This window comes from Haemorhous mexicanus, chromosome 6, assembly GCF_027477595.1.
Source record: "Haemorhous mexicanus isolate bHaeMex1 chromosome 6, bHaeMex1.pri, whole genome shotgun sequence".
In the NCBI taxonomy this organism is placed as follows: Eukaryota; Metazoa; Chordata; class Aves; order Passeriformes; family Fringillidae; genus Haemorhous; species Haemorhous mexicanus.
The window spans coordinates 59,753,662-59,780,045 of record NC_082346.1 but is presented as its reverse complement, the minus strand read 5'-3'; the positions used below and the strand labels follow the sequence as shown (position 1 = coordinate 59,780,045).

The 26,384-nt window shown below is 40.0% G+C and overlaps 1 protein-coding gene across 1 annotated transcript in view; it reads right to left on the bottom strand.

The window, feature by feature from the left end:
- KCNH5 (potassium voltage-gated channel subfamily H member 5) overlaps positions 1–26,384 on the bottom strand; it is a 149,404-nt gene that overhangs the window by 49,537 nt on the left and 73,483 nt on the right. Inside the window, exon 8 of the mRNA XM_059848193.1 lies at positions 228–427. Within this exon, the coding sequence (XP_059704176.1) occupies positions 228–427 (200 nt within the window). The remainder of the gene's footprint in view (positions 1–227; positions 428–26,384) is intronic.

Below are 26,384 nucleotides of genomic sequence, written 5' to 3'. Positions count from 1 at the left end.
CTTGAAAGCAGAAAACATTTACAACAATGAAAAATAAAGGCATACATTCCAAGCAGCAAAACAGTCCACTTTAAAGAACAACCTTTTTTTTTTTTCCAAACACAAACATAATAAAGGTGTAGCATGCAGTTAAGAATTTGTTAGTAAATTATAAGCTGCTATACAGAAGAAAGCACACAATGGACACAAACTCTTGCTATCTAAACTGTTACCTCAGGTACTCATACCTTTTCTGTGTCAATTCCTTTAGACATGGACCAGGTCGAGACAATGTAATCCATGACTCTTTCACTAAGGCCTTTTGGGACTTGATATAATTTTAGGAAATCCCTCACATTGTTCAGCATCTCATGGTACCGGTTGGTGTTGGCATACATTTGCTGGAAAATGGTGGTGACGTTTCCAAAAATAGTTGCATAAAGAAGAGCTGGAAAAAAAAAAAAAATTGAAAATAAATATGTATGCTCTAGTAAATGCTAATCATAATCCAAGAATAATGTCAGAGAATTTTATGTTTTACACTCTAACATTGGACATTACAGACTTTTCAGAAAAGAGAAATATTCTGGTATCTCATAATACCAGTGTGCTGCACTACTTCTGTTTTTGACATTATCAAATACACAGAAATGTGCCTGTCATTTTTAATAATCTTTACTCACGTACTTTATAGCAGAATTCAGCTATGCATTTCCATATTGCTTTAAAAAAAAACAACCCAAAACAACTGCAGCCTACAAATGGTAAGAAATAAACCACTGTGAAAGGAAAAAATGCCTTCTATCACTCAGTGCTTAATGTCTTCCCTCTACACAACCCATTTCTACCTCATTCCAGAAATCTCACTTTGTTTCAAACCAATTTACTATTGTACATCACCCCTATGTGAGAGGTGGCATTTTTAAAGAAACATGGTGTTCTCCTAAAACCTATCTAATAGAAGAACTGTACTCCCATTTCACACTGTGATATTTATGTGTCCAGGTAGAAATCAGATGTCGAAGTTCATCACAAATACAGGATTCAAACCAAACAAAGTCACACAATGTGTAGCATAAATGAACACCAGATTTCTGTTTAAGAAAACAGAGCAGAATAACAGTCTGTGTGATGCTGCAAGGGCAGGTTTTTTCCTTGCTTTTCTGATTGCTGTGTCATATCTGCAAGATACAGAAAGATTTTTCTATAACTCTGTATCCACTCAGACATACATCAACACTTAAGAGTACAAGCATATGGATTATAAGAAAGTTTAGATGGATGAATGCCACATGACTTTTTTTATTTCTTCAGCTTTCTCTGCTCTTTTGGACTTTTGCAGCAGGACAAACCTGATGAAATACCACTTCTCTTAAGTGCAACATCCCTCACCCTTTTGAACAGTTGCTGATTTATCATGCACTCATCTCATCAGGTATGTGAGAGCACAATATCCCTGATGTTAGATGTTACTGCAAATCATTATAAATGTATAGAGGAGCCCCAATTGCCTCCAAAATGCTGGTTTTCTGCAGAAGTAGAATTCCTACAACTTCTAACTACAGCTAGACTGCATCTGCAAATCCCATGCCTACAACCCAACTGGCCATGCAGACCTACCCAGAGCACATAGGCTGATTAAAATGTGCCCTGCAAGACTGGCACAAAGAGATGCAACTCTGCCACCTGCCAGGTTGGAAACAGCTAAGGATGCCATAGTGAAAACAGCTTGTCTGAAGCAACTGGCACCGATTACCTCCTCTTGGCAGAGAGGATTTGTAGAAAAATATAAAGTAAAAGAATTCTGGTTCTGTGTCTCATAACATAGGGTCCTGGAAAAGCTGTACTTAAAAAAAGTTTCTTCAAGAAATTGTGAGTAGAATAAATTATTGTATCAAGCACACAAAAACCCTTTAAACACCACCCAGCAATACCTCACTAAGCCAGAATCCACCAGGCTGTGGAGACTGCAGAGACAAACTCAGCATTGTTTCTCTGTTGGAAACAGTAAAAATGGTTGAGTTCATCCAAATACTCCACTTCTCTCACAGGTTACTGCATAGGGAATCTTTGGCAAAGAGTTAAATGGAACCCATTTAGATGTTCACAGCTTTGGAGCTGTGCCTCAAAGGCTCTCCTCAGTTGTGGTGCTCTCCAATGCCCACACCCTGCTGAGGGTGCTTTGCAGGTTTTGGGGGGACAGAAGATTTTTCATAACTTAACTCTCTCTGTAAATCCTCTCCCCATCCCCGTTCTCTACAAGATAACTAGAAAAGGAGGTCATTTATAAAAAGGTGATTTCATTATTTTACAGGCCTCGGTATGCAACAAAAGTTTGGAGATGCTGACAACCATCTAATGCTGCTGTCACCTTCAAGGGGTTAAGGCTTTCCATCAATAACCCATATTGTCCATAATTAGCAAGTGAAGATTTGTCAGAGAATCTCTATTTAACGAGCAAATATTGAAGTGACAAGTGTGAGTCTTACCCCTCACCTATTAAAAAAACAAAGGCAGATAAGCACTACCAAGGGCATTTCATTTTTGCTGTATTTTAATTATTTTTGGCAGGTGGAATTGGCAGTAAAAAACATGTGCAAAAGGTTCTGAAAGAAAATAAAATGCTGTGCCTCTCTTTACAGCAAAAGTATTTAAACAACCTCTAAAGAAATCTCTGAAGTTATTCATACACTTAAAACTCAATAGTTTTAATTTAGTCTCTCCCCTTACAATAAACAGGAGAGATCAGGTTGAAGGTGAAATTATCCAATTTCATGAAAAGACTCCTTAGGTCAAACTGCATTTATTCACCTCCTCTTTAATGACTTGAATTTCTCCAAACATTTCCTGTTATGTTCCTACAGTCATGCAACACTCATTAACTCAATTGTTCTATGTGTGTAGATCTGGAACAGTCTTCACTAAATTTTATAGAGATAAATTTGGTGTAATGATGCAGAAATATTTTTTCTCAGTCCTAAAGGTGAGGTAAGTGGTTCAACTGTAATCGTGGTTTCCATTTTTATTCTTAAGTGTGGAAAATCTCCCCAAAATTACATACAAGAACCCAAGTACTATATATTTTTATATAGAAAATGTTACTACATTTGAACTTTTATAAAACATTTCTGAATGATTTAGCAATGGTGTTACATAAATGTTTTAGCCTATTTAAAAATAAGGAACTTTCTGGAAGAAAAAATGACTCAGACTTACCTAAATAATCCCAAAGCATTTCAGACCTCTTCTTATCCTGACTGTATGCTAAATACATCCAGATAGGAACATCTGCCTTAAGGAACTGAAGGCTTAATTGAGATATCTGATTTTCCTTACATCCAGGAGTATTATTAATCCAAGCATATACAATGTTCCTCTAAACTGCAATTGTAAAGAAGATTAGTGAGGGGGTACCAGCCTCTTCTTCCAAATATCAGTCAACAGGACAAGTGGAAATGGCCTCAAGGTGTGCCAAGGGAGAGTAAGATTGGAAATTAGGAAAACTTTCTTCACTGAAGGAGTGTCCAGCAGTGGAACAGGCTGCCCACAGCAGTGGTGGAGTCACCATCCCTCAAGGGATTTAAGTGACGTGCAGATGTGGCACTTGGGGACTTGGTTTAGTGGTGGGCTGGGCAGTGCTGAGTTTATGGTTGGACTCAATGACCACAGAGGTCTTTTCCAACTTAAATAATTCTATGAAGCTGTGATCCTGGAAAAATCAAGATTGCCATTTCTGCATGTGAGGCTAGCTGTGACTTCTTCTTTAACTAATTTTTGAAATTAGCTATTCCTGCAAGATTTTTAGATAAGAATTATTAAAGTTCTATCATTCAGAAGAGATTAAATAAAAACTCCAACATACATTTTTGGCACTGGGTTTGCATGGCCTAATTTTGTACTGAGAGGGTGCCTTCTGTGTACACAGGAGTGGCTTCTGTGAGAAGCTGCAGGAAGCTTCTTCCACGTCCAGCAGAGCCAATGCCAGGCAGCTCCAGGACAGATGTGCCACTGGCCAGGGCTGGGCCAATTAGCAATGATGGTAACACCTATGTGGTATCATATTTAAGAATAATAAAGAAAAAAAAAAGGTATTGTACAGATGTAACTGCAGCCAGAGAAGAGAAGAGTGAGAATATGTGACAGGATCAGTTCTGCAGACACCAAGGTGGGTGTCTGGCATCCAGACAGGGTCAAACCACTACAATTTACTAAATATAAATAGAGAGAAACCCAGTATCAAATATCTGATTTATGTTTTTAGAAGCTGAGCGGTTTTCTGTTATTTCTTTCCAATTTACCTTAATGCATCTGCTCAGACTGCAAAATGTTTGCAGGCTCTGTTTGGTGCAACACCAGGCAGGGGCCATCTCCTCCACCAAACAGCCTCGCTGAGATGCTGCAGCAGCAAAAAGCTGCCACTTTCTTAACAGAAATAGCTTCTCTCAGATCCACCAACACATTTCAACCAAGTTACTACTTGGGAGAAAATAATCCTGCTAAGCCCCCTCCCTCATCACTGTTTTATAGCACTTTTTTGATGCCAGCCCCAGCCTCCCACCTCTCCCCCTCAGGGACACTACTGTCTGCCAGCTGTGCCAGTGAAAGCACCAACACAGCCCTGTGGTTTTACAGCTCTTCAAAAGGCCAACCCTGATTCTAAATCCCTGGCCCCACTAAATATTTTGCTGTAAAAATACTCTCCCCCATCCCAGCAATGTTTTACATCAGTGTTCAATCACTGTTTTTCCCCATTTACAGGGAGATGCCAATACCAGAGCACACTAACTTTTACATTTTTCTTCCAAAACCATCCAAAGCATTAAAGAAAAAAACCTTTCCTCCAATAACCCCTGCAGCCACATCACTGTATTGTCCCAAGACACATAATCCAATGTATTCATCCTCCTATAAGAGTGCATTGTCACACCCACTTTGCAGAGGAGAAGATAATGAGCAAAGCTGGATTCAGCCACGAAATTCAGCTCTGAACTCCTCACCAAAACCATCTAACTGCTGAAATCAGGGGGGAGTTCCAGACAGTTGTGTCTGGTCAAAAGCCCACCATGATTGCAGGTTCCAGTCTGATTCCAGCAGCAGCCTGGCCCACATGTGTGTCCTGAACTGGGTGGCATTCCTACATCCCACTCTGCAGCCACACAAGGTGCACAGCTCCTCCCTGGGTCTAGCTGAGACCAACCCCTGCCTTCCTGGCCCAGCAGCTTCACAGAATTCACAGAATACACAGAATTCACAGAATCAGTGGGTTGGAAGAGACCATAAAGATCATCAAGTCCAACCCATGCCCCAACATCTCAACTAAACCATGGCAGCAAGTGCCACATCCCGTCTTTATTTTAAACCTTCCTGACGCTACAGTAGTGCAAATACTAAATTAAGATAATAGTGGTAATAAAGATAGGCCTGTAAAATCCCTGTTAACATTGATATTTGTTTGACAAGAACTAAATGAATATGTAAATTAGATGACTATCAGTACTGAAGTGTAGGAACTCTCACTGTTCTTCCCCCCTTCCAGGGGACCCTGCACAGAAGGGAGGGACAGCTGCTTTGGAGGCAGTTGGGCATTTGGCATTCCTTATGCATTAATTCTTATTAAAATGAAGGCTTTCAACTGCACTTGTATGGTCAGTCACTAATGTTGAAGTGGTGAACCTGGGAGCTTTTTGGGTTTTTTTCCATGAGCACACTAAGTTAATGGAACATACTTACTTTAAAGCTCCAATGCCTCACCACCATGCAGATGTGATGACCTGACCACCTGCACTTTTGCACAGAGCTGCATGCCAAGACTGGCTGAAATGGTATTACAAAACACAGTCTTAAATTAAAGCTAGCATTGTCCACAGCAATCAGTGAGTTTGGCTTCCAGTCCTGTAGCAGTGATGGACAAGAACTGGGGTTGGCTAAGGTTATTCAGCAGCACAGACAAGAAAATCCCACATTTCAACCCCCTGAAGATGAGGGGGCAAAGGCTCCCAGGTCTGATGCTAAGTAGCTTCAAATTAGTTTGCACACACATTCCCTGCCCAACATCCCCTTCCACATCCACCTCAGGTTATCAGATTACTTTGTTCCTTCACTGAAAAACAGTGCCAGCCATCAGAAAGAGAGCCCTGCACAGGCTCAGGGGGTTCCTGTTGGTATCTGGATTGAATTTCCTGCATTTCTTTCCATCTGAAAGCTTTACAGGTCTTGGGACTGCCAGGGTCTGCTTCTTCCTCATCACATTAGTCAAGGGTGTTAAACAACATATGGGAAGGCACAGCCTGAAAAATGGTGGCAATTACACCACAACATGCAGCAGGGCAAACAGCAGTACCCTGTGTTAAGTGAATGGAAAAAGCATCACTTTGCTGGAAAAAAACCTTATTTTGCAGTGAAAAGGCCTTAATTCTAGAATCTTTCTCTCTAAGAGCTCTGAAGTAAAAGGCTGATTAGGGCTTCTTTTACACTTTTCATATGCAATTGAAATTGGGTTTAATGGGTCACAGCTTTTGAAGGTGACAGTTGGGGCAGGAATATTTAACTTACCATTTAGCAGAACGGTATGACACAAACTGAGATAAGAATTACCTAGTGAAATGAGTGAAACTATTTTTTATAATAATGCTTCATCATTCCTGTTTCTTCAAAAAGCCATCACCTCCCTGCCAAATTACATGTCTAGAATTTCACACACTGCACAAAGTCCTGTGCAAAGGTGAATGGTAATTAAAACACAATCACTTCCCTCAAGAAATTACAGTGGGTGCAGGAAGAAAGTAGAGGAGCAGAAGTTAACCAAAGATCATGAGAATTACATTTACCATGAATTCCAGCAACTTCTGTGCCTCTAGCACACTTTGCTCCATCCTTATTTATCATCTTCTCCATTTTGAATATTATCTCCAACACTGCCTCATTTCCATGCAAATCTCTCCAGTATTTCAGAAAAAGCTGAATTGTGTCTGTTAGACAATCATCCACCTATCACATAAATCTTTCTCTTTCCATTCTCCATCAAAAAATTATTCCCAGAGTGCTGTCCATACTCTTGTTACTGTCCAGAACTAAAACCCAGGGATCAAAACCATCCTGTGCCTTCCTCTCTGTTCCTCAGTGCGTCAAAACTGTCACCAATAACAAGCACAGGACACAAAGGGTCTCCAGCACTACTGTACTGCAGCACAGGAACCAAAGGGATCATCTCAAAAAAAAAAGTTTCCTGAGCAAAGTTGGCAGCTGTCAGTATCCCTGTGTGAAATGACTTCACAGCTCCTTGCTGGATTTGAGCTGCAAGGCTTTTTTCTCTTGTTGATTTTTTTTCCCCTTTAATACTTTTAAAGGATTTCTTTTTTTTTTTTTTTTTTTTTTTAGTGGGACACCAAGTTCTTGTCACATTAAGATGAACTCAGGATAGCAATGTTGCTGGAGGCAGGATGCCAGAACATCACTTGCACACTGAGAACACCACCTAAATTGCCTGTCTTGTTAAAATATAATGGAAAGTTTGTAAACACACCTTCAAAGTACTACACTGTATGAAAAGATGCTTCTGGCTCTCTGCTCCTGGGCTCTTTTTTTATGTGTATGCCAGTGCAGAAGTTTGTGCTGTATAAATCTGCGTGGTGTGGTTTAGATACTCATAAATATACATATATAGATGTACATACACACATACAAGGGTAAAGGTGAATGAACATACAACATCAGTGGGCTTGGAATTCTGGCAGGCGCAAATTTTCCTTTGAGTCTTCTAATTTGCTCGTTCTTTCTAGTTCTTTAAAAGCCAATTTTGCTTGTTCATTTACTTAAATGTTCGGTTTTATCTTAGCACAAATAAAAAGAATGGATTTGGGACAATTAAAGGAATTATTCCAGCTATAAAATACAGGCCATGTACAGCCCTGAGAGATGTGGTAAACACACCTGTTACCACAACAGTGAGTAGTTATACAGTATCTGTCTGAAAATATTAATGAGACAGAGAACAGCTAAAGCAATATTGTTTCTATTCAGTAGAACTCAGCCTGAACTCTGTGTGAAGATGGATTTTTGTGAGTAATTACAGACTATTTTTAGGAACAAAGTAAAATACTTAACCCTTAATATTAAAAGCCTCGAATTTGGAGATGATGTTTCCATCCTATTATTTTCAGAGTAATTCTGCTTCATAAAATGACCACAAAACTGCTTCACTCAACTCAAGAATAATATTTCTTACTCATCTAAGTCATCTACAGAAGCACTTTCCCTCTAATTCTCTATCCAGCAAATTCAGCGCTTCGAGACAGAGCTTAGCAAACTTTTGTATCCAAAATTTTCCATCTGATGCTGACAGATTAGCTCTGATTAAATTTCTCTTCCCTGACATGTTTGCACTAAAACCAATGGAGAAAAAAAAAGTTTCACAAAAAGTTGAAACAATTCACCTCCAGGTTTTATAAAATTAAAACCATCCACCGCAAAACATTTTTCCTCCAGTCTTTTAATTTTAAATATTAGAAAGCTGAACAATGGAAGAAAATCACATTTTGATGCAAAAAAAAAAAAGAGTCTTAACAGCCTAAAAAAATAGTGGAACATTCACTATCTTCACACATACCCTCAGTTTATATCACAATGGAATATTTTCCACAAAACCAAGCCATGAGTTCCTGGCACACTGCTAGCAATAAGGGCCAATCCAAACTCCTTTTTGCCCAATTTATTAGCACCAGATTTCCATTTTATCAGTACATTTGTGCACATGACTGGTGTGAAGCCTGCTCCCCACTCCCACACTTGGGCAGAGCTCAGGGCTGGCCCTCAGCACCTCTCCTTTTTTGCTAGAATAACGCTGGTTTTGTCTAAAAAATTTCACACCAACATTTTCAGACTTTCAAGGTGAATTAGCTTTACTCTACTTTGATTATTCACTCTGGGAACCTGTCCTCCATGGCAGTATTGATTTAGCTGTGACAGATGCTGAGCTGTCACCAAGCCTGACAGCTTCTTCAGAGCTTCCTCTGTGGCTGTCTTGTAGAACAGCCAATAGCCAAGTGAAACCCAACTGTGAAAACAAGCACGTTTCCCACTTTTATACTCTATGAAATCCCATGTCCTGCTCTGTGCTGCATCCCTCTGGGAGGAGGAAAGAAGCTGGCCTCTCAGTTTGGCACTCAGCAGTACCAATTAACCCTTTGTGTACTCAAAGCACATCATCCACCCCCCTGCCTGACACGTTGGTGGGATCGCTTTTGTCACAGGTCTGTGGCTTGGCAGCCACTCAGAGCTGCCACAAAACCACTTCTTACAAGGGGAGAAAGCTCTCTGGGGAAGGTGAATGTGCTTAAGAAAAAGGTTTCATTCCCAAAACGATGTTGATTTGAATTCCAGTATATCTGGGGAGTTTTTACAGCACTTCAGAGAACACCTATAGTCCTACGAAGATTCTCTGTGCTCACCTTGCAAAGTGACATAAAGCACCCTTGTGCAGGGCAAAATGGCAGGCAACACCACAAAAATGTTTTTGCATTGTTCATCAGAGGATCACAAAGCCAGATAGTAATATGTATTTTTAAATTATTTACCTATTTATTTATAAATTTATATGTAGAACTGGACATCAGCATTCCAAAGGCTATAAAAAGATCTGTTTTCAGGTGAAACAAGCTGTCCAAGTACTGTACTATTCACATTACCTCCACTTTTCTCCACCAGTCCCACAGCTCTGTACCATTTCCCTCTCTAGAATACCAAAAATAATAAAAAGTCCTGGAAATATTGCTAGCACACTGCACAAAGTCCTGTGCAAAGGTAAATGGTTGCACAGGACTAGCCAGCCATCGATGCTAAAACATTGCTACCCATCAATGTTGTTCTGGCAGAAAGGGTTTGAGAATATTCAAAAGAACAACAAAAGATGGCATATACTGTCAAACTAAGACCAAAAAAAAGCCTGGTTTTTCATTTTGTCCTGTGCTTGTATTGCTGAACTCTCCATGACTATGTGAGACTGGAAAAGTATCTTTATTTCCTGGCAGCAGCTCCTGGAGCTCCTCTCCTCCCTATCCAACTCCTTCTGATCAGCACTTGTTTCTACCTTATTACCTCTCTGTTTTCTTGCTCACTATTCCAGGAAGGAGATGCTGCAATTAGATTTGCTGCATTTCCATTCCTACATTAACACTAATTTCACTGAAGACAATGAAATTACACTGGTGTCTGGAGAGTGTCTGAGGAGAATAATTGAGTGTATTTTATCACTTTCCTTTGACTTTTTTGATGACTGTTTCGTGGCATTTTTAAATGTCCCATTTCACTAAAATGCACTTACTCTGGGATGCTGCAGTGAAGTTGCTCTGTGGGACCATGGAGTTCTTGCTGTAAAGCTCCAGACAGTGCCTGGAAGATGCCAGGGATGTGAACACAGAGATGTGTACAGTGATAAATATGACAAGCAGCACCACACCAACTGCTCACCCAGACAAAACCCATCCCCTGACTGCAGGCCCCTCCAGATATTTATGAGAAGAGCTCAAGAAAGAGGGTGCAGAGTGCACTCCTGCCCTGGGCCACTCCTTTCAGGTTTCCACAAACCCAGAGAGCCCAGGGACTGCACTCACACCAACCATCTCAGCCCAGAATATTTAGTACCATTTCACAAATCCATTTCTGGGTTTTTTCCCTCACCAAAACATTAATTTTTTGTGCTACTCTGCAAGCCTGGCTGCCCCAGCCTTTACACTGACCACCCTCAGCCATCCTTTCTAGAAAGTGACTAATTGCTCCTCTCCATCTCCTTCGCTCCACTCTTGATTTTTTCAAACCATCGCCCACTCTGTGTTTCCAGCCCTCACGCCCTTCCTCATTCCTGTCACCTTTTAGACACCCTTTTTAATCTTACAGCATCTTGCTGCAGAGCAGTGCAGTGTGGTGCAACAACATTAATTTCAATTGCCTGCCCAGGAATCCTATTTGCCTTCTGTTGACTGGTAGTGAATATTGCACAGATATTTCCAAGGAACTCTCAGCAGCAAGAGTCAGGTGTCATCCCTCAGTGGGAACTGCTAATTTAGAAAACATTACTGGGTAGGTATAGCTACCTACACATTTGTGTGCACTGACACTGAATTTCAGCAGTCCTTTTCACAATCACTTCTGTGGTGGGATAGCTGGACCAAACCAGAAACCCTGATTTCAGGATTCAGCAGACCTGCAGCACAAGGGCGTTTTCTCCTATGCTTCTCCTAAGCTAAGTTGTCCCCTAAGCTGCACTTAGATACAAGTATGAGTTAAAAATAGAAGTCTGAGCAAAATTCAATAGTTTTAAAAATTTTTTAGGTTTATGCCAGTATCACAGCTTAGGTCACAATAATTGGGAAGATTTTATCATCTTTCTACTACAAGCAGGACTGACTATTTCCCAGAGCATGACAAAGCTGTTCTTGGATGTTACCCAAGAGTGACTAAGCCAACCCTGAAAGTCCAGTGAAAATAAACAAGAGATTTGACAGAATAAAAATATCAAGATTTGACCCAACAGTTATAACAGTTATGGGATGGGATATCTCTCAAGCATTAACTCTTTAGCAGCAGGAGAAAGCATGAATTTCTAAAAGACACGTTCAGCCCTCCAGTCTGGCCTGAATGTGCCATTAACACTGAGCATCTTGTTCTCTTTATTCACACACCAGTGAGATCAGCCACAAATGCAAGAGGGTAATTTCAGGGGCCTTGATGCCTTTGACATATTTGTTCACATGTTAAGAGCTGAGGCAATGACTGCAGGGTCTCCCCCTCCACTTATTTTGCCACCCTCAGTTGTTTCTCAGCCATTGCAAGGCACTCATAGCTGGTCACGTGTGCCAATAATGTCCTTTTTTAGGAACAACGACATCTGAAATTACACACAAAACAGGCATTGCACATGGAATGGGGAATTTGACAGTATATTCCTGCTTTTTGCATGCTACTAACCACCTGCAAGTATCACTCACTTTGAGTTGTCCTACCCTCAACTACTTCTGAAAGAAACTGCTGCAAGCCCTACAGGATGGAGTCTTCAAACCCCAGGAAAATGATATTCAACAACCCATCTATTAGCACATCTCTTCAGGCCTTCCAGCCTGCTTCTCCCCAAGCCTCTGCAGTATAGTACATTAATTTTATACTGAACTATTAATTGCAGTTGACTTTGCAAAGCTCTTTTCTTTACATTTTTTATTCAGTTTCGCAAACCCAATCCCAAAGGAGTTCATCTTATTCCCCACAGTTGTTTGATCAAATTGCAAATATTTCCTTTAATCTTTTCAGGCGTTCAGATTTATTAACTATGGAGCAGAGCCTCTTCATCTCCTCTACTGATGGTCTGGGAGAAACAATCTTTCACATATTTCTCATTTTATGCAAGTGCTTGTTCCTGCGAGTACATATTAGTAAGCATAACATTAAAACACATTTACCTAACCTAAATAAAAACACTTTGAACCAAATTTGCAAGCTAACCTGCTTTAGTTCTTAATGATAATAATCTGAAGTCATTTTTCCCAGAGGTGGTGGTCCATAATTCACTGAGGTCAATAAAAAGTAGCTGCTGATGTTAGTGAGTTTTAGGATTGGCAATAAACACGTATGAATGTACTTTCCTTTGAGAAGCTGCAGGAGAGATTTCCCAAAGGCAGGAGAAAAGGCCTTTGGGACACAATTTTAATTTTCTTCATGCCTATTCATAGTTAGAATTAGGAATAATAATAATCATCATCATCATTTCACAGTCACTTCACATTTCTCATTAATACATGCATTTCACAAAGACAGGTAAATTATTCAATTTTGTTCCATACTTAAACATTTATGATTAAGTTCCACACTTAATCATTTATGTCAATTGTCCCTGTTCTATTTTTTATTAGGAAATTCAGAATGAAATATTTTATAAAATAGAGATGCGCACTCTTGATTTTAAAAATTACTATTTCCCTCTTCATTATTTTGCTGCTTTTATTCTATGAAATAGGATAAGCTTTAGCAAAAAAAGAAAAGTAACACCTTAACCTGAGTCTTAGTCTGAATTTGTAACTGCAGAAGACCTAAAGTGAAAGTAGAAGTCAAATGTCTTTTTTTTTTTTTAATATGTTCTGCTTTTTCAACATCCAAGTAAAGTTTTTTAAAAATAACTTAAGATTTTCCCCCATTTTTCCAGCAGAAAAACCAAGGGAAGGATATTTTTCATTTCATTTCATTGTAGTGTGAAAAAAAGAAATCTGAACAGCAGAGTAAGAGAATGAGCAAGAGAGGACTTCTCAGTTCTCTGGAAAACAGGGACATATTAGTTTGGATGTGTAAAAAACCAAAACCTTGTGTGTATCAATTCTTTCCCTCAAAATCTACAATTAAGAATAAGAATAAATTTTCAACAAAACTAAGGATTTTCCCAAAGACTTTTTATTTTATCTGAGTAAATTTCCACCACAAGTTTTTTTTTCACTATCTCATTAACTCCCTTCACTTCTTCCTCCTCTCCACATCTGCCTTCAGCCTCTGCTGAATTCTTCCAGAAGTGATATAGCTTATTTTTTATTTTGTTTAGTAGCTCAGCTGCCTCCCACCTGACATGACTCTAAGCTGTTTTTCTTCATTTTACTCAATGTTGTTTGTAATTATTTAACCTAATTGATAGGATGCCTCCTCTGGGTAGAGGTGGTTGCCATGACACTCTAAGAAATTACTCCATATTTCTCCATTCCTGGATCTTCCTGAAGAATTTATGCAGAACATCTTGCCTTCACCAGCTCCCTACCTTCACACACATCCATAAAAAATAATTAAAGAGTTCATCCTTGCAGGCAGATTTCACTGGAATAATAGGGCTAAAACTGGGGCTGGTTTTTTGTAAAGCCTTCTTCTGCTGATAGTGACCATGACTGCACAGCTTTATGCAATCACAGAATTGTTTAGGTTGGAGAAGACCTTTGAGATCATTGGGTCCAATTCTCCACCCAACACTGCCAAGGCCACCATTAAACCCCAAGCGCCACCTTCACACCCTTTTCAAATCCTACCAGGGATGGAGACTCCACCACTGCCCTGGGCAGCCTGTGCCAGTGCTTGACAATCCCTTCCATGAAGAAATTGTTCCTACTACTCAGCCTAAACCTCTCCTGGAGCAACTTGACACCATTTCCTTTTCTCCCATCACCTTTTACACAGGAGCAGAGCTCGACCCCCACCTGGCTGCATCCTCCTGTCAGGGAGTTGTAGAGAGTGATGAGGTCTTCCCTTAAACCTCCTTTTCTCCAGGCTAAACACCCCCAGCTCCCTCATCTGACTTGTTCTCCAGCTCTGTTCCCATCTCTGCACACACTTCAGCTCCACCATGTCCATCTTCTCATGAGAGCCCCAAAACTGGACACAGGGTTTGAGGTGCATCCTCCCCAATGCCCAGCACAGGGGGACAATCACTGCCCTGGTCCTGCTGGCCACAGTGCTGCTGGTACAAGCCAGGATGTGAAGGCAGATAGGCCATGCCTGATGTGACAAGCCCAGGGCACCCAGAGGAAGGAAACAAGCAGTGAGGTGGCACAGCACCATCAGCATGAGGCAGCTCATGAGAATATGGTTTAGGAGACAAGCTGGGTCGCAGCTGAGTGTATTTGCAAAGGCCCCCCACCATTCACATCAATTAAAAACGTGGAAGGAAGAAAATGCAGTTTACAGTACATGACTAAGAAGATGGAGCCTCACCCTATAGTGTCAGGCAAGCTTCCTGTAATTCCAGCAATGTGATTTAAGACTGTGCATTTCAGAGCAGACATGAATGGCTGAGATGCTTTTCAGAGCTCTGCAGCTCTTGAGGAGCTGTACAGCTACAGCAAAAGGGCCACCTTGAGAGGAGTTCCTGCAAAGAGCAAGGGCACAACCAGGAGCTCCTGATGAATTTGACATCCTCCTTGTAAGAACGGTCCTTGGTACAAGTTCCCCTCAATTCTGACAACCCCAACCCCTCCGGCCTGGCCCCTATATCACTCCAAACTTTTATCCCAATTTTCTCACAAGCTCCTCTACCTCCTGACCCAGACCTTTCCAACCAGGAAAACATGATTTGAAAATTAATTTGAAAACATGAAATGAAGCCAAAGCATGTTAAGTACACACCAAGCAGCATTCACAGCTCAATCCCTACAGTCCCTTTTGGCCTGGCTTTGGACAGTGATCACACTGCTGATTTTACAACCTTCTGGGCAATTATGAACAGTTTAGAGGACCACAGTTTGTATCTAAGGCAGTCAGGAATGCACAGCATGGACACAGTGTATTTGTCCTTGTGAATGTCTCTAGCAAAACAGAATATTAACTATATTCATTATTTTTACTTACACACACCACTGGAGTTGTGGTTCTGCTCTTTGAAACTATGCACTCAATACTGCAGAAATTATACAGATTGGGAATAGCCAAGCTTTGCACAGTAAGAAAAAATCCATTTATTTTCATTTATACATTATTAAGAAACTTGCTGAACAAAACCTGCTTTTATTGTTGTTGATGAAGATTCATTGACTAGGCTAGGATAAAAAGCTAATGAAAACTTAAGGAAAAAGTCAAATAACAAAACTGTATCTGAAGTCCTTGATGTTATCTCCTTTTCACACTTCAGAGGCATTAGGCTATTATGAAATTCCATTTTTTTTTAATTATTATTTGGGGCAGATTCAATAACTGATTTATTCAGCTAATATATTTATTTTCATTTGTGAAAGATTTTCGAGCTCTGCAACCAAATTAAAATTCTCAAAAGCTACAATTTACTGATTATAATTACTAAGAGTGTGCCCATCTCCCATGTCATTTACACAAAATGAATTTCCAATCCATTTCCAGGTTCCTCCCCTACAAGTAGTCAGCCAACAGCAAGTATTTCAAAGAACATAGACTCAGAGGGACTGTGTGGAGGGTGAAAAATTATCTTTTTGACCCTGCACAGGACCCACAGATAATTTAAGCAAAGCTGTGTCTACCCCATAAATCTCCTGACACAGCAGACATGGAGTCATTAATTGCTCCATAATTTCATAAGTAAAATAAATTAATGTCACCAAGACATTAATGAAGCACATATGGCAAAGCATGTCCCTTCATGGTCTCCTAATTAACAGGTGCTATATATATTTTTATATTTGCTTTTCCCATCTCCCTCAAAAATATGTAGAGAGTGATATGGCTCAGATTTTCTTCTTCCACGGAAGCTTTGATTTTTGAGTCCAAATGGGAAAGAAAGAATAATTTTTAGATTTAAAAACTGTGGGCAGGTGGGGGTGGTTTATGGTGATAGGAATTAAAATTAAATCGGTTTTGCACTATTTTATATTCCACTAGGTAACATGAGTCAATAAAAATCTCAAAGATAAGGATGGTTAATGACAAAACTGATAGGTCAGTTTGTCCTAAATGGAATTTACCAGCCCATAATGGAATGAAGGGGACACAGAGTGCTAACAAGCTTTTAAAAGATGTTTTGGCAAGATCAGTTAAATGCCTCCTTTTTTGACAAAAGGAGGCATTTCACTTCTATTGAAATAGTATTCTCCCTCAAAGACTTTAACTGGCTTTAATAATCTCCCAGTTTGTTTCCTAGGAAGGGATTTCTGCAATGCTGCAATGATATTTGCATTCACGGCATTGAGACTCACAAGGGCCACACTGAATATCTGTGTATTGAAACTCACGAGGATGTTCAGGCCAGTTACAATTGTGGCACAGTCTAGTACTAAATTACTACAAGCAATTTGAAAGCAATTGTACATCCAGTATCTTGATTTTTTTAATTACTGGAAGAAGAAAACTCTTCTCTTTTTGATCTCATGATCCTCACATAGGCTGAGACAACATCTGGGAAAAGCTACTGAGCACATTTACCATGACTGATCCCCACATGATATTTTTCACTTTCCTTCAGAGAAAAATAAAAAATAGAACTTCTCAGTGCCAACTTCTAAAAATACACACCACAGTCTTTCAGAAGCAAGTCTATTTCTCACTATGTTTCACCTACTTTATTTCAAATAGAAACTGAATCATTAAAACTCCTCTTTGTTAAAATCATGACAGGGGCAACACACCTGTCCGCAGAGAAGCGGCGGCTTTGTCCTCGGCATGGATCTGAAAGATGACTTAATGCTGTCACTGTCACTGATGAACTGGAGCCTCTGGAGGCTATTCACCAGCTCTTTGTATCCAGCAGTTGGTCAGAGAAAAGAACATTACCCAGCACTTTCTTTTTCTAACTAAAAATAATTTTTAACAGGTTCTAAATTTATGGACTTTACATTTAAATGACAAAAAGACAAGAAGAATCTGTATTAAGTGTAATGTCTTCTATTCAAAGAAGAGTGACAATAGACGTTTGGGAGGAAAAAAAGTTACATAAAACTGGAATCAGAAGAATCAAATTCCATTGATTACAGCAGTCCTTCCCTATGAGCTGACAGAACTTTTAAACAGTCCCTTGCTGAGAAGGGAAAGGAAGGGAATGGAAAGGGGTGAAAGATGAGGAAGGAGGACTGAGGCTAGACTGAAAATATGCAATATTTTTTCCTGCTGTTGGTAGTAATGGTTTTAGAGTCTTTTTACCTTTACTACATGAACTTTTCATGATCCATTCAAAATCGATACAGAAAAGCTGCCACCTATTTTGAGAACCCAAAAAGTGTCTGTATCCTGACAGTTTGACATTATCTGCATTGTTGGAGGTGCTGAATTAACACCACTCTGACAACAAAACCTCCCGACTGACTCCTTTGCCCCAGGCAACTCCAGAGACGTTTCTCGGAGTTGTGTATTGATTTTAGCACCAGCAGAAGTAAAGAGGAAATGAAAGGGAAAAGGCAAAAGAATTTAGATAGTGCTTTGCTTTGCTAGCCAAGCACTATTTCTGACTGAGAAAAGAAATGACAAACTGGGTGATCAAAGATTTTAAGAAGTCAGCTGCACCGGGATGGCAAACACAGGTGCAATCTTCTCCTCTCTGCCCGTATCCCCAACAAGCACCTGACCGTGGTTATTTTAAGCTGCCTGTTTTCAGCTTTTCTTCTCAAGAAACGTACTATAGCTGCTGCTTTTCCCACAAATAGCAGTAAACATGCAGTGAAAGGCATTTGACAAATAAAAGCCTATTACTTATGCAAAAAGTATACCTTTTTAAAAAAGGCAAAACATTATCATCATTTTCTCCCTTCTTTGTAAGGAGTATAAAATAGCTACAGCGTTCTCAGATGTTTTTCAATTGCTTGTTAATGTACTCAACTGTTTTTGCAAAAGTTGAAAAATAAAGCCTTCAAAAGAAGGAAGCATTTGCACAAAAAATACCATCTTGATAATTTGATTTTTTCCAAGAAGCAGACTTTTTTTCAAGTCTTTTAAAATACCAATTTTGGAAGAAGCACTCCATTTAAAAAAATTTACTTTTTCTCCTAATGCAATTATGTAATTGTATTAAATGCTCTTAGTCACAGAATTATTTTTTTTTTTAAGAACCAGGGGCAGGGTACTGCAGGCAAAACTGGTCTGTACAGGCAGCTTTGCTGTGATGCCAGAGTATTTCAGCGTAAACATTCAGGACACAGAATTTCGCTTGGATGAGTGCCATGCAAAGTGCAAACTGAATCATTGTTAGGGTCTTTGGACAGCATGGAACAGATCCAGAGCAAAAACAGAAGCAGAAAACAAACTTTAAGAAAATTCTGATGCCTGCATCATTGTGTTGCAATAAGGACTAACCCTGGAATTACTCAGAACCATCAGCTGCTTCTCTTTTAATCTACATATTCCCGAGTCACCTTGAATGCTGCTTTTCTGCAGAGACTGAGAGACTCAGCAAAGATATGGGAGGCACCAGGCAGAAGTACCTGCAATCAGTGGAGGTTGCTGAAAACACAGAGGATGTGGGAAAGGTTTCAGAAGAGTGGCCAGGTCCTAGATGAGTGAGTTCACCTGGGAGGGAACACCTGGGGAAGAAACAGGCAGGAACCCAGGGCAGGGGGCAGGAAGAGACATAAGCTAGAAAGGTGACCTGGAACCTCTAGAGGGTGAATGATGAGGGACTGAAACCCCTCAGCCCACAGATGGTTCCTCAGGGAGATTTTCCTAGGGAAACAGATGCCCAGCTCCCCCTCAGGACACAGGGGAGGGCAGTGACTCTGCCATGGGAAACCACCCCTGGCTCCTGTCAAAGAGCAACTTTGGACTCCAGCTGCCTTTGTGGGGCTGGGTCCCAGATGGGCAGAGGATCCTGGCAGCACCCTGCCTCATAACCTTCTGCTCATGGGATTCCCAACCTTGAAATAATCCCTGTGTTCAACAAGAAACCCACTAAACCTTGAACTCATTTGGCCATTTCCATAGCTGTGCCCCATGCTCCCATGCAGGAAGCAGGGAAAAGGCACCTTTCCCTGGACAGAATTTGTAAGGTTTGTAGCCTCAGCCAGCGCTTTGAAGATTTGTCATGGTGGGGCATTTTTGTAACCTCTGGTGTTCATCCTGCAAAACAAATCCTTGGAGAAGATCCTGAGGATCCAGTTTAGCTGTCCACATTCAGTCACCCTTGAAAGTGGGTATTTATTTTTGTCTTCAGGTAACACTCCAAAGCTAGTTTCCTTTCACTAATACATCTCTATTAAATTTTTCTGCTAATTAAAGAAGCCAAGGCCATAGCTAAGGAATTGAAAAGTTCTCTAATGCAATTACTACTCTGAGGTGGCTTGAATGTCATAATTTCCTTCTCCAAACATAGCAAAATCTTGACAATCACCTTAAAGACAAAGAGCAAGAATAAATGCTGCTGGCTTTTTCAGGGGAAGTGTCATTATGGCTATTAACACATTCTGTGGTAACAGTAATACAGGCATTAAATATAGCAGCCTCAGTGACTGAAATGCCTAAAAAGCATCTGCCACAAGATAAAGCATAAAGAAAACTCTGGGCTGAGAACCACCCTGGAAAACTGCAATTAAAAATGTCAGCATAACTAAGCTATGGCTTCCAGCAGACTACAAACACAGTCCATTCCAACTCTTCTTCATATTTAAGAAATTATTATCTAAGCTACTTTAACATCAGGTTATGCAGCATTTGTGATTTTGTCATAATATCAAAGCTTATTTTCACTGCAATATTCCTATAAAATAGGGATTCAGTGTTTGCACTATCACATCATCTTAGGGAGGAGGTTAAATGATCCCTCAGCTTAACCCAGTGAACAAGGACAGGTTAAAGAGCCAGGCTATCCAACATCAGGTCTCTTGTCTTTCACACCACCACTGCTTCTGCATTTAACAAATGAAACACAACTAAGACCAACACTAAAATGTAGGGTGCACTGACATTCTTGGCATTGGGGAGTTTTTCCAAGGGTTTTTTGCATTACAGCTCTTCCAGTGTATCATCTTTGAGAGTCAATGTACTGTCAGCTATGTAATGCTTAAATTGCTGAGGCTGTTGAGTGGATACACAGCTGACATTTAATTTTTTAAAAAGAGGAAGGAAACAAAAAAAAAGGAGAAGTGGAAAAATAGCAGAAAAAAAAAATCTTCTCTTTAATTAAAACCAGTGGTATTTAAATAATAATTGGGATGATAATTTGCACTGAAGAATTTTACCCCAAGTCAGGCAAGACTAAGAAACCGAGTCATCAGGATAAAAAGGAAGGAGAGGACGTTCAGGAACAAATTTGACAAACCATTTCCTCCTCTTTTTTGTTTGATACTCTTGATGAACATCTTGTCAGCAATTTTAATATGTACCTCCAGAGCTGATCAAAAGCTGGGATAAGCAAATGGAGAAGTTGTAAAGCAGTAATCTGTGGGTTTTCCAGCAAAGTGAGAGTAAAAAATAAACCAGCATTTGAAAAATGCCTTCCTGCTGTCAGTAGGAATAATGGCTTAGCAGTAGTTGAGCATCAAACCCCAAATTTACTCAGATTTCTTCCCCTCTACATCTTCTACAGAAGGTGGAAGACAAACCAGATCTTCACAGGGCCCAGAAAACAAATGACTGCAATGCTGAGCTCAAGGCCATCCTGAAAACCAGCTCTAGGCCACAGCTGCACAACAGCACATCCCTGCAAAGCTGCTTGTGTGCATGCTGAGAGTCAGTGCCATTCCCAGCCTCCTGCACTCACTCTGCCCTTGGAAAATCAACCCTGAGTATCAACTCTGAGTATCAAGGGTGCCACAGGACCTCCAAGCCTTGCTGTGCTTGCCAGCCACTGGATCCACCCCAAACACAGAGCAACTTCCAAATCAAACTTCCAAATACCAGGATTATTTCCACAGAGTGGAAGACAGAAGGAAACAAAATAAAGAAAGGGATTGAGCACTCAGACTGACAGAATGTAAACAGCAGATGGTTTTACATAACTGGCAAAAAGGGAAAAGTAAAGGAAAAAACCCAAACCTCCATTAAAGGGGCTAAAATATTGTAGCTTGAAGTCTCATTTTAAAAATTGATGCATCCTGGGAAGCTGAAAAGCTCAAAAGGAGAGAAATTTTAGGATGTACAGGCTTTCATCTCTCCATCCTCAGCCTCTGCTCAGTGCTGGCCAGTAAATCCATATTCCTGGCAGGGTTCAAATACAGGCATAGCACACTCAAACCCAAACCCTCCTGGTACTCTCTGAGCCTCAATATCCAACTCTTCACTGCAAATCTTCCTAACTCAAATCCTCCCAGAGGACACTGCTGCAATAATATGGTAATCACGTTTACAAGACCCATCACAGGAGTGATTTAATGTTCATCCTAAGCCAAGGATACCCCTGGTAAGGTAACTTGCCACTGCCTGCCAACATTTCCTGTCCTAAATGTCTCACAATAACTCCTGAGATCAGAAATCACTGGTTGTCCCTTGGAATTTTTTGGGTATGTGCATAAAGGCATTTTTTAATTCTCTTCCCACCATGTCAGCCTTTAATCAGAAACAAAGTAAGAAGGCACAGTACCAGATTCAAAGATGTGCTTACACAAACTCCACTCAACCTGGAGCCCTGGAGTAGAATTAGCAAAGGGATTAAAACCATGAGGTTGAGGAACAGAATTTCTGATGGAATTAGGATCACAAGGTAGAGGAATAAACTTCTCAAGGAGGAGGAGAAAGTCCCTTGAAATTCCCCCTGCACACTCCAAGCAGAAGATGCTGTCCCTCTCTCTTCCGTCTTCCCCACTGCATTTTTTCAGGCCAATAAAAGAACTGACACACTAAAAGCTCAGAACATTTCAATCTGGCTAAGTTGATTGTTTTACTTATGGAAATTTCAGAATTGAAATGCACTTATTTTATTATAATAAAATTATGCATTGTCCTTTCCATGAAGAAACTTTCACGGCAAACAAACCCCTTGCACAGAGCAACCATTCCAGTTTCACCCAGGTTTTAACATGAACCCAGGTCACTACTGACACTCCAGAGTCTGGGCCCTTCTTCTTTCATGAGGTCTGGATGAGGAAAACTTCTCTGCCATTTTTCCCTTGGATCATCTCTGCCTGTAGTTTTGCTCATCCTTTGCTGAGGAGAAATCTCAGGATTTTCATAAAACACACAGAAACGAGCTCTGCCAATGCAGCCACTGAAAGGAGGAGGAAAACTGAATCCTCCTCCTTGGAGAATTTAGCACAGGTGTTTGCTACTTGTATTTCCTTAAAAGTGGGAGTCTTTTACTTCTGAAATAAGTTTGCTGTACTCTCTATTAAGTGCTTGATTAATGGACAGCTCTGTAGATGCTGACTACAAAAAGGTGGGAGTCTGTCCTTTGTGTGGGAAAAGTGTGCATCAGATTTTCCAGCGAAAAATGGGCAGGATTAAAGCCAAAGCAAAGAGAATGACTGCTACGAAATGGGCCCAAAGTGCCTTTTTAATAGATGTTTAAAATGTCTCCAATATTCTGTACTTAAAGACTTTGACAACATAATTCTGTGAAAAAGCTTATTTATCCTGCATAAAGAACACAGAGCACTCACCTCCCAAAGGAAAGAAAATACTTATGGCTGTTGCTGTGATAAATGTTTCAGACAACAGCAGAATCTCTCTCCTCTGCCAGCACAAAGAAACACAGGGAGGAGACTTCACATCCCAGTCCATTTACATAGATAGGTTTGGAAAAGAGGAAGAAAAATTCCTGTCCATAATTAATTTTAACCTTTTCTAATTTCATCAGGATTCATGTTCAAAAATATTTTCATTAACTAATCCATACAGTACTGAGCTACATACTTAGCCTAATTAGATTACAGAAATGGTTTTAAATCAGGAAGGTTTAATTACCAGCAATTATTTCCCGTGCTCCATGCTATTTCCACTGCATGATGGGATCACATGGATTATTTCATAACAAAACCAAAAAAAGTATTTTTCTTGCAATTACATATTCTACTGTGATGCACAACACAGGCTTACAGAAACAGATCAGCCATAAAATATAACTCTGAGTTGAGAGATACCCACTTTTACATCTCAACATCAGAAATACACCCTGACTAAAGCCAGCTTGGCTTTAGTTAGAGAGGAGAGAGGAGAGGAGAGGAGAGGGGGAGGGGGAGGGGGAGGGGGAGGGGGAGGGGTAGGAGAGGAGAGGAGAGGAGAGGAGAGGAGAGGAGAGGAGAGGAGAGGAGAGGAGAGGAGAGGAGAGGAGAGGAGAGGAGAGGAGAGGAGAGGAGAGGAGAGGAGAGGAGAGGAGAGGAGAGGAGAGAAGACTTGAGTATTTCCTTGTTTCATTAAAAGGATCAGCCTCCAAGGTAACACACTCCATGTTCTACCTTGTCACAAAAAGTGAGCTGTTGCATAGTGAGCCCATGCATTCTGCAGGTTTTCCCTTATTGTCAAAACAATAGGGGTAACATGGACATCAGGATCTTGCCCTGGGACAACATAGATGGCCTGATCCCAATAGCCAAACAGAACTCCACAGCTGCCTGCATAGTTGTGCCACAACAGCAATTTGGGGAGAAAGATTAGGAAAAAAATTAATTACCATCTTCACAGAAACCATTTCAGGAAAAACAGTGTATGAGGACAGAGTCTCTGAGGATAACAACAGAATAATTAACCAAACATCTCAATCTGATCTATGAGACACCCAGGTTGCTTAAATGGAATTGAGTAAAATCCATGTTTAGTACTGGGTTCTGAAATGAACTAACAGAATCAAAACCTAAGAAATGGATTTGTCAAAAATTAAATCTGTCCTTATTTTGTGATACTCTCAACCAAATCTACTGGGTAGGATATTAATTTTCTTGATATTTTTATTTAGGTGTCTTCAATGCGAAGCAGCTATAAACCGAAGGAAAGAGGATATTGCAAATATAAAGCTGATTGCCAAATTTCATTTGGGGCAGGAAATGGAAGTAAGGCAATACTATGTCTCACAAAAGTATAGTCAGCATTGGGGTTTTTTAATTAAAAAGTAAGAAAGTTAAACTATCATCGGCCGACTGAACACTGCATTCCCCAGCTGAGACAGTTTCACCTCCCACTCTAAACTTCCTTCCTTTCGTCAGACTAATTTGTTTTGGCCTGATATCTTCCAACGTCAAGGTGAATGTTCCAAAGAAATCTGAGGGAAAATTATTTTGGCTGGTTTTCATCTGTACTAGCTCTACATGAAAAATACAGACTTTTTCATTAATTTTTGGAAGTATGTCTAAGAGCAACGGCAGCTACTGGCACACACCTCAAATTCAATGCAATTATTGATCACAGTAGGATAAAATGCACATAAAAACTTTGGAAATATTCTTCTAATATGAAAAGTATTGAAAAACAACATTTGTTCATCTACACAAAACTGGATTTATTGTGGGTTTTTTTAAACTTAATACAAAATGTTTCAGACAGAAACAGGTTGAAAGAGCAAAAAACCCAAGAAAATCTAATGCAGAAAGTGCTAAGCAATACAAAAACTGAAACCAGTGAGACTGTGGTTTCCTGTGCTTTATGAAACAAAAAGAAGTATCTAATATTAATTTACTCTTAAGGCTTAGCACTCCAAGACCTCATGCTCAGAGGTCAGGAGCCTCTGAGTGGTAGCTTGATGGCTTATCTTAACCTTGCTATTATCTCACATTTCCTTTTTGTGACTTACATTTCTGTGTCTTTTTGGAGAGCAAAAGCAGAGCAAGGAGCAGATCCTAAATCAGTTTAAAATGTTCTATATTGATTGCAATGGGAAAGGCTTACAGAAAACAGGGACAGGATGTTAAAGCCAAGATCTCTCTGACAGTGAATGGGACATAAAACTCCCCAAAGCTGTGTTGGTGTTTTCAACATTTGCACATTATCCTATACAATTTCCATTTCCAGTGTCTTTTAGGGGACTTTGCATATTTATAGCAGATACCTGTTGTGCCTTTGCAATGTCAGCCAGGTATTTCTTGCCATTCAACTAAATAACATTGGCTCTGCCTTAAACACATTACTCTATCAACTTAAAAGATCAGGATGTTTCAGACCATTGCCTTTATGCCCACATATGTTCATCACATTTGTCTGAGAAGCATGAGACAGGGACTAATTTCAGCACAAATCTGTACAGTTCCCATGTACCCTGGCTATAATAATCCTGGAACTATTTACCATGGAACACATTGCTCCTGGTAGAAAGAATTGCCTCCAGCCCTACTTGTTAGGCTCCATCCACTGAAGCAAAACAATGTATGTATTTTTATTATTTTTTAAATTAGGATGAACTACAAGGTTCATCTGATTTATTCCCACAAATGCTACAACCCAGGCCAATGTGAACTCTTGCTATCATGGAATATCCTGACTGCAGACAATTATGCCAGCCAGAGCAATGCACACCACCCTACATTTACCTCTGCCTCACCTCAGCTTTTAAGCTGTAGATTGGCAAAGATTAAATGTCTCCTGCACTCTTTGAACTAAACCCAAGGTCTGAACCAGTTATGTGGAGTCAGCTACAGAAATTCAGATTAATTCAGTGCAATCAGATGGCTTTATTTTTTTTTTTTTTTTTTTCCTTTGATTCCTGGAATACAGTAATTTGTTTTTCTTCATTCCCTGTAACTCATAATATGGTTTGGTAGGCACTTTACAAAAACATTTGGAGTTCCTGCCCCCAACCATTTACATTAAACCAACAAATCAGGTGTGGGTTTGGAGAGGAATAAAGCACCACAATATTTATCAAACACCTAAGTTCACAATTCTACGAAATGTCAGATCTGGAAATTAAATCAAAAAGTTTCACTTTCCTAGATGAAAGCCTCAACCTTTAGACACTTCTACCCAGAAGCTCTTGTTTCTATAATAAATGTTGCCAATTAAAAGCAGCCACAGCTGAGTCCTTCTCCTTTTCATGTACACATGAAAACACATCAGTAAACAACCTCCATGTGTTGCCATTACACCTG